At 47.4% G+C, this 8,442-nt stretch overlaps 1 protein-coding gene across 1 annotated transcript; it reads right to left on the bottom strand.

The window, feature by feature from the left end:
• Positions 1–349: 349 nt before the first annotated feature.
• Positions 350–1,347, bottom strand: LOC123395513 (zinc finger protein 7-like). The gene has a single exon (XM_045090515.1). The coding sequence runs from the start codon at positions 1,259–1,261 to the stop codon at positions 686–688; it is 576 nt and encodes a 191-aa protein (XP_044946450.1). The 5' UTR covers positions 1,262–1,347; the 3' UTR covers positions 350–685.
• Positions 1,348–8,442: the final 7,095 nt, after the last annotated feature.

The following is an 8,442-nucleotide window of genomic DNA, read 5'->3' as shown; positions in this document are numbered from 1 at the left end:
GTGCATTTCAAATTCTGATTCAAAAGAAAGTGTGCTGCTCCATCTCGTTTCGTAAAGAATATCTAGCTTTACTTGGTGTCCCTACATGTGGATAATTAGGGAAGGTTAGTCCTTTTCAATGTTTCCTTGGTCCAAGTGCAAGGCAAAATATGACCTGTATTAGAGACGGTTAGATGATCTTACTGTTTTGTACCGGACTTTGCGGCTTCAGGTATCTCTGCTGAATTTGTAATTTTTTCAATCAGAGCTTCACATAGCATTTTCCTGCTACTTTTTAGCTATTTACTATTTTGATTTGTATGAGTTGATATTATATCCGTCCAACTATTATACTCCATAGTATGTTAGGTTAATGAAAACAAAAACTTGCAGAACCTTCAATATGAGGATGACTGACAGAGACATTATATATGCTGCTTCTAGTAAGTACAAAAAATCCCTGGGTTCCTTCACACCGATGTCAACTAGACTACATATGATCATAGTATTAGGTATCTGGCTACATAAATATTGCAGCAGCGCCGCCACGAATTCAAGAGGAACAATAGTATCTTCAGAGTTCAGTACCATCTTTGATTCTGATGGCTGAGCTGAGCTTAACTGATCACTTGATGCCAATTTATTCAGGAGGACAAACTTGATGATGACTTTTGTACTGTTCAAAGTTGATACATCAATCAACCTATCAAAGCCTGAGATTCAAGTCTATCTTACTTTGTTCTGATGGTTGTTGCTCTGAAGGTTGCGTCCTCGCTCTGAAGCTTCCCGGCCATGTCGAGTTGAGCACCTCCTCACAGGGAATCGTTGCCCAGGTCATCCCATCTTGATGAAACCTTGGCGCTGTCCTGATTTGTGCTTGCTGGGCCGACTTCTGAATCACTGAGCTCTGGCTGACTCGCAGGGACTGCACGAAGGCGGCGTGTGCCTCGAGAGGCAGCCCCATCACCATCCTCTGTGCATGGTAGGAGCGCTTGGCGGCGCTGCGCTCCCTCTTGTGGGCGTTCTGGTGGCCGCCCAGCGCCTGGGAGCTGAAGAACTTCCTCATGCAGAAGTTGCACGAGAAAACCTTGTGTGGGGCAGCAGAAGAAGGCCTGGGCTCAGGCTCAGGGTCAGGCTCAGGCTCGGAGCAGTTTGCCGCCGCCTCGGCTGACCCGTTGGCGCCGACCGTGAGGCTCAGCCACGACGCGCCGTCGTCCTGGTCGATGGTAAGCCGCTCTGGGCTCCCCTTGTTCACCGACGATGCTTCGTCTGCTTGCTCCATATCCTATCATGAAACTGTCTCCTGGTTCTCCCTCTAGGCCTGCTTGCAGCTCATGGGGTGGGGTGGGGTGGGTGGTGCATCTCTTCCAGTTCGCAGTTTGCCTTATAAAGGGGGACGAGGTTGGGAGGTGCATGGATTTTTTTTTCTGGCTAATAATTGAGGCTTGTGGCTTGTGGGGGGTCTTTGTGAGGAATCAGGAGGTAAAGAGAACTTTGTCTGGAGTTAGTGGATCTCTATCTTTATTTGGTTATCTCTTCTTTCTTTCTTTCTTTCCTACCTGGCCCATTCACATATTATAGTGGTGCTACATATCCCAGGGCAGGGCAAGGCAAGGCAAGGGAATGCATGCTCCCGTCATCTTTTCCTGCACTTGCCTTGGCGATTTGATATCTAGTTTCACACCATATATGCTGCTGCTGTGTGTACTCCTACTCTCTTTTTTTTCTTCTCCAAAAGAGACAACAAGAATCACAGTACAGTGCATGAGGTTTCCATGACAAGCTTTCTTCCATTTGCAAGCATGCCTGACACAGCACAGGTGCCCATTTGACTATTCGGCAGGTGGGCTGTTGAAAGCGATCTCACATTAATAACAAAGTCATGAATCTTGTTAGGATTGTGGTTGAGTCGAATCAGGAAAGCCCACAGCTTCGGGCTCTAGAACGGTGGTTAGGTATTTAGGTTAGGCCATAAGAAGCAATCCTATATTATTGGCCCCTGAACACTGTTTGACAGATACTGTTGCAATAGTTGTGTACAATCTTTTCATTCACCCCCTATCTGTACTGCAGCTACCTTTTTCTTTCTGGCAAAACTAACTGCTTGCACTGAAAGCATGATGGTTAGGTCAGAACTCACAGCAAGCAATATCAAATAGACCCCAACAGCTGATTCCATCACCATTCTGAAGACCATCTATCACTCAAAGATGGTGCTGGCAAAAACATACATCCTTTTTGCAACCCTGTCAACAATATTATAACAACAACCTGATCTGAAAAGCGAGAAGTAACTCAACTACTTTGAGTCAGAACGGCGAGGTGAGGCCAATAGTATTGTTTTACGCATCGTGTCATCCCCTCCATAGCCAATAATTGACTTGTATATGCGCTGTGGAAATAGTTGTGGCCATATGCTGTTAACTTGCTGGGCATCATCACATTTGTTTGCTTTAGTGGGAGACTGTTGCTGTCACAAGTGCACCGGAAGAGGTCCGCCTGTACTTTTTAGGTAGTCTTTTGTGTGGGGATGGGAGCTGAGTTCTTGCCATCTTGCTGCTTTCCCTGTGTTTGCGCAAGTGTGGTGTGGTGGTGATGATGCTAGCATTGGGATGCTTTTCATTGGGATGGAATGGATAGAGCTTACATTTGATACCGGGTCAACTTGATGAGGATAGAAAAGGAGAGGCACCTAGCTCCCTTCCACATAGTTAACCATATCTGCAGGGGGGGCAGTACCAACATGCGTCGCCCTCGCCCAGATATGCAGATCTACGTGCATTTTCAAAGCGCAATTTTTATCAGGGACCCCGTCTGGTATCTTGTTCCTTTGTTGTTTGTCCACTCTTCTCCTGTGTTGTTCTATTTGGTCATTGCTACTACCAGGGGGGTGGTTCCTGATCGCTGCTTTTTTCTCTGGCCTCAACAGGGAACACATCGCTTGTTCCGCAGCTGTTGCAAGTGCTATGCTGATCTCACTCCAGGTATCCAATAGCACACAATCTGAATGTGATGGTGAGAAATCCTATTTATTCACATATTCCTTTCTTCACAGGGAAGGCTGCTGTCCAAGCACCCCAAACTGACTGGACATACATATTGGAAACCAGCCCATGCACACGCACATGTGGTAAATTAGCATATGCTTTTTGCAACTGTATCCTTTTTCTTTCTTTTGAAAAGGAGGTTGAGACCCTCGGCCGCTGAATCATTGTGATGCACACAATCATCTTTTTTGAGGTTGATGCAAGGAGACGAGGCAAAGAGCATCAGGATGTAAGGCCAACTCCAATGCACGACCCAAACGAACGTCCGTTTCGTCCACATTTTATCCGTTTGAGGGTGGCAATGGAGCCGTGCCTGTCCGGATTTATGGATGCAACGGCGTGCGTCCAACGCGTGGACGCATTTGGGCCGCATCTCGTCCGCTGTGCATACAAACAAAAATACGCAGCTCAAGTTTACGCCAGCGGCCGCGTTCACACTAGATCATGCCGGTCTGCAACAAAGCGAGCGGCCTACAGGTTGGTCACTTCAAGTTTTGCGTCGGCAACAAAGCCAGCGGCCGACACAACAACCAGCCTTCAAAATGGACATTTTTTGGGGGCCGGCAACAAAGCCAGCGGCGGACACACGAGCCAGCCTTCAAAATGGACAAGTTTTGTCGCCGACAACAAAGCCAGCGGCCGACACAACAGCTAACCTTTAAAAAGGAACGCCATCGCGGCCATCACGACCGAGGTCTCACCTAGAGCAGGCCGTCGTGGGCGAACATCTCCTTTTGCCGGTTCGTGAACCAAGCTTCCTCTCCGGTGACATGTTGTTCTTGTCGACGCTCATCAACGCTAGTGCCACCTCCTTGGCTTTTGTCTCGGCAATGATGGCCTCTATCTCTAGCTTCTTGCGTTGAGCGGCCTCCTTGATGTCAAGCTTCCTCCTCTTCACGACCTCCTCCGTGTCAAGTTTCTTCGTTTGAAGATCAAGATATATCTTCATTTGTTCCTCCTTTCCTTTGCTCTTTCTCTCCTCCCGCAATTTCTTTTGGCTCATCATGGTCTCCAAAGTTCCTTGCAACGCTATAGAAGATGCATCACGCTTCTCGCCGGCCTTGGAGTTTGTCCCACCCCTTGGCCTCTTGAGCACGTCTAAATCGTCAGCCACGACCGCCTTCTATCCTCTCTTCTTAAGAGCGTTGTGTTAGAGCATATATCCCCATATGTGATTTTGGTAATTGATGACAATTCCTAGGGACTAATGATTGCCTTAAGTTATATTTATAGGATTTGTCCATAGGCACTTCTTGAAGTCCATCTCTTGGGTTCAAGGAGTTTATATGATGACCAAGATGGTACTCAAGGTATTATCCAAAGAATGGTCATAGAGACACAAGGTTGATCAAGATCTCAGACAAAGTGTAAATCAAGATGATCAACACACAAAGCGTACAAGATGTACCGAGAGGGATCAAGTGACAGGGCCGGCTCTATATTTTTCGGGGCCCTGGGGCGAAGTTAAAAAATAAGCCCTTAGTGAAATAAATGTGTACGCATTTATAGATATACAAACGTAAAATATTAAAGTTTAAATCTAATCATACATTCTTATTTAGATACATCTATAAATAATTGATAAACGTTTAAGTTATGTCATATCACGATAAAAAATAATAGAGTAGCGAAATATAACAAATAATATTCCATGCTAGTTTGATTACCTCAAATAAGAACTAAGTTTTTATGAGTTCATCGACAATAATGTAATCAGATCAACCAGGGCCTGAGATCAACTGATCTAAAAGGACTAGGGCACTAGGCAAATATATACGCAGACATGCAGTATTTAAATTACCTTGAGGGAATGAGCGCAGGGATCAGGGCATTGTTATTTGTTAATCACCAGGCCTGATCACGTGCTGCAGTGCTGGGTGATCTTCAGTTCTCCACCAGGCCTGAACTCCACTACAGAAAGTATATACAAACTGCAGATACATATATACCAGTTCCCCTCTTTCTCTGTCAGGGTCGGACGTGCCTGCCGGAGTGCCGGAGGTGCAACCGCGCATGCACAGGCGCAGCGATGCAGGCAGGCGGCCAAGGCGAGGCGACGATCGAACATGCATGGATGGATCGATGCCTTCTCCTCTCCCAAAGTCCCAATCAGATATTTTTCTCTCCCAATTAGATACCTTTTATCAGCCCATATAACAACAGAAGTACACTTACACATATGCGGTGATGGGCCCCTCCGGAACATGGGCCCTTGGGCGTCGCCCATGTTCGCCTAGGGCTAGAGCCGGCCCTGTCAAGTGATCCCATGGTATGGTAAGCATTGTCCATTACGTGTTTGTGTACTAACCCATGGTCTTCGTGAGAGTTCTATGTGTGGGCTAGGTGTGTTTCCATGGGCTTGCGTCAAAAGGAAGATCTCATACAACCCATGAAGGATGACGTCAAGTGGTGATCGTCATCAAGATTGCGGTGTGCAAGTTCAAGAGGATCAGCACGAATATATCGTGCTTGAAGCTTGCCGTCCATTGTGGTGGCAATGGACTTGTGAAGGTATGCTGAAGAGTGGCTCACCCATAGTGAGTATGGGGGAGCAATCAACTAGTCTTCATCAAGCCAACGCAATCAAGAAATGTGGTCCATCTTGAGGAAGCCAAGATCATCATCATCTAGCTCAAGAGGTCGAGGTGCAAGGTATAGGTTTGCCCTTGATAGGTTTTCTGTTAGGATAGAACGTTGTACTGTCAAGGGGGGCTCTCAAGTGATTAGCTTGATCATATCGTTCGTTGAGATCTCAAACCATTTGCATCCTTGCATCATACTTCTTGGTTCTTATTTGGTGTTTCTCTTTGTGAGTTTTAGATATTATGGTCATCTTCATGAGAAGCTCGAGTTCATCGAAAACGGAGTCCATATGCATCTACTATGATGTTTTCGATGTTGGAGTTTTTGCCGGTTCTTCATTCATAGAGGACTCACATCTCTATATCATTGGCATTTTCATATCTGCATGGTCGCTGTTTGGATAGCTCTTGTCGTCCTGAATCCAACAAGCTTGGGTTTGCTCGATTCGGAGCTCGTATGCGAAAGTTATGGCTATTTCAGTGGCGAGCGGTAGTACCGCTGGACCTAGCGGTAGTACCGCTAGAGCTGGCGGTAGTACCGCTGTCCGAGCGGTAGTACCGCTCTGGGACTTTAGTACCGTCATCTTTGCGGCTGTACTACGTCGGACTTTTTGCGAAGACTTTCTTGGCGGTGGTTGGCCCGGTAGTTTCTTTGCGCTACCATGGGCTCAGCGGTAGTACCGCTGCAGCCAGCGGTAGTAACGCTGCAGGGTCAGCGGTAGTACCGCTGCAGCCAGCGGTAGTACCGCTGGACTCGGGCTGTAAGTGGGGGTAACGGTGTGATTCCTTCCCCCACTATATAAAGGGGGTCTTCTTCCCCCTTGGTCTTATCCATCCGTTGAGCTCATGTTCTACCTTCATTGTTGACATTCTTAGAGCTTGCTAACTCTCAATCCCTCCAATGATTCTTGCTTGTTCTTGAGGGAAAAGAGAGAGGAGATCTAGATCCACATCTCCACCAATCACTTTCTCCTCTATGTGAGGGGAACCCCTTGGATCTAGATCTTGGAGTTCTTTGTGAGCTCCTTGTTCTTCCTCTCATATTTCTCCATAGCTTTCATTGTTGTGGAGGGATTTGAGTGTGAGGGACTTGACCACTTCGTGTGTTCTTGCAATTGCATTGGTTGTATCGGTTTGAGTTCTCCACGGTGATACGTGGAAGTGAAGTTTGAGAAGCTTATTACCATTTGGTACTTAGTACCCTAGATATTGTTCTTCGTGGATGCTTTGGCGTCCTAGAAGCTTGGTGGTGTCTTGGAGCTCAATCATTGTGGTGTAGAGCTCCGGGCAAGCGTCGGGGTCTCCAATTAGGTTGTGGAGATTGCCCCGAGCAATTTGTAAGGGTATCGGTGACCACCCCCAAGGTTTGCCATTTGTACGGGTTCGGTGACCGCCCTCAAGGGTCCCTTAGTGGAATCACGACATCTTGCATTGTGCGAGAGCGTGAGGAGATTACGGTGGCCTTAGTGGCATCTTGGGGAGCATTGTGCCTCCACACCGCTCCAACGGAGATTAGCATCCGCAAGGATGTGAACTTCGGGATACATCATCGTCTCCGCGTGCCTCGGTTATCTCTTACCCGAACCCTTTACTTATGCACTTTACTTTGTGATAGCCATATTGTTTATTGTCATATATCTTGCTATCACTTAGTTGTTTATCTTGCTTAGCATAAGTTGTTGGTGCACATAGGTGAGCCTAGTAGTTGTAGGTTTTGTGCTTGACAAATCAAACGTTAGTTTTATTCCGCATTTGTTCAATCCTAAACCGTAATTATTTTAAAGCGCCTATTCACCCCCCTCTAGGCGACATCCACGTCCTTTTACGTTGTATTGGTCTCTGAACTTGGGGCCATCTTTGATGAGATCCCAACAATGCGTGAGAGTGAATGACTTGTCTTTGTGTCGGGCCTTGAAGGCTTCCAAAGATTGGAATGCCTACACAATCAAACATGCGGCCACAATTGTAACATGAAAGGACATACAATGCATGAAACCTAAATGGCATGACAACATTAATGAACGCATGATAGAAAAAGTGAGAGGTTCATACCAAGTCACCAAGTCCTAGGCCGCTCACGGGACGGGCTGTGACACTCTCAAGCACGACACAATTTTTGTTGTTGTCGGTGCACTAGTAATGGGGTACCCAGTGCTCCTGACTTATGCACAGGTCTTAAGAGCATAACCCTTCGAAGGCAACCGCCAACCCAAGCAAGTATCCGGAATCAGACGCCGGCAAGACCTACACACCAGCCAAGGACGGGCCCAAGACGCGCAAAGATCCCTCGACACCTGCCGGGGACCAAGGCAGAGGCATCCTCAGGAAGACCCGACAAGTCACCCCTCCGGCAAGTGCGAGCCAATCTGCCACCGCTCCACCTCATCGCCACACCAGTCACTTATCGATGAGGTGTCGAGCTCCCAGATGGCTAAGTGACTCTCGCTGGGCACGTGTTGATACACTGGAAGACAGATCATACTCCCTGACACCTGTCCATAGGCGTGTCAAGCTGTGGTGCAATAGTTAGCTAGAGCGGCGGAAGGAGCTTGCCGGGGACGCACCCCCGCATGCCACTACATTTATGGCGTTTTGTCCTGAATGCCAGGGTTAGGTATGATAGAACTGTGAGCTATCTAATCATGTCTGTTTGCCGCTGTGGACGCCCCTTAAGCTATAAAAGGAGACCCAAGGCAACCTAGCACATGATTCGGACCCTGGAACATTTGTACACACGTAGTAGCTCTCCGCGACAACCTTTGCCGGGGCGAAACGCTGTGCAAGCTTCGTCGTCCCCAAATCAATCCACCAAAGCAGGAGTAGGGTTTTACGCT

This window comes from Hordeum vulgare, chromosome 5H, assembly GCF_904849725.1.
Source record: "Hordeum vulgare subsp. vulgare chromosome 5H, MorexV3_pseudomolecules_assembly, whole genome shotgun sequence".
Taxonomy (NCBI): Eukaryota; Viridiplantae; Streptophyta; class Magnoliopsida; order Poales; family Poaceae; genus Hordeum; species Hordeum vulgare.
Note: the sequence above shows the minus strand (reverse complement) of the source record. Positions and strands in the feature narration are given on the sequence as shown.

Bases quoted from the DNA above. Each gene is read 5' to 3' on its own strand.
- LOC123395513 (XM_045090515.1), bottom strand. From the start codon at position 1,261: ATGGAGCAAGCAGACGAAGCATCGTCGGTGAACAAGGGGAGCCCAGAG.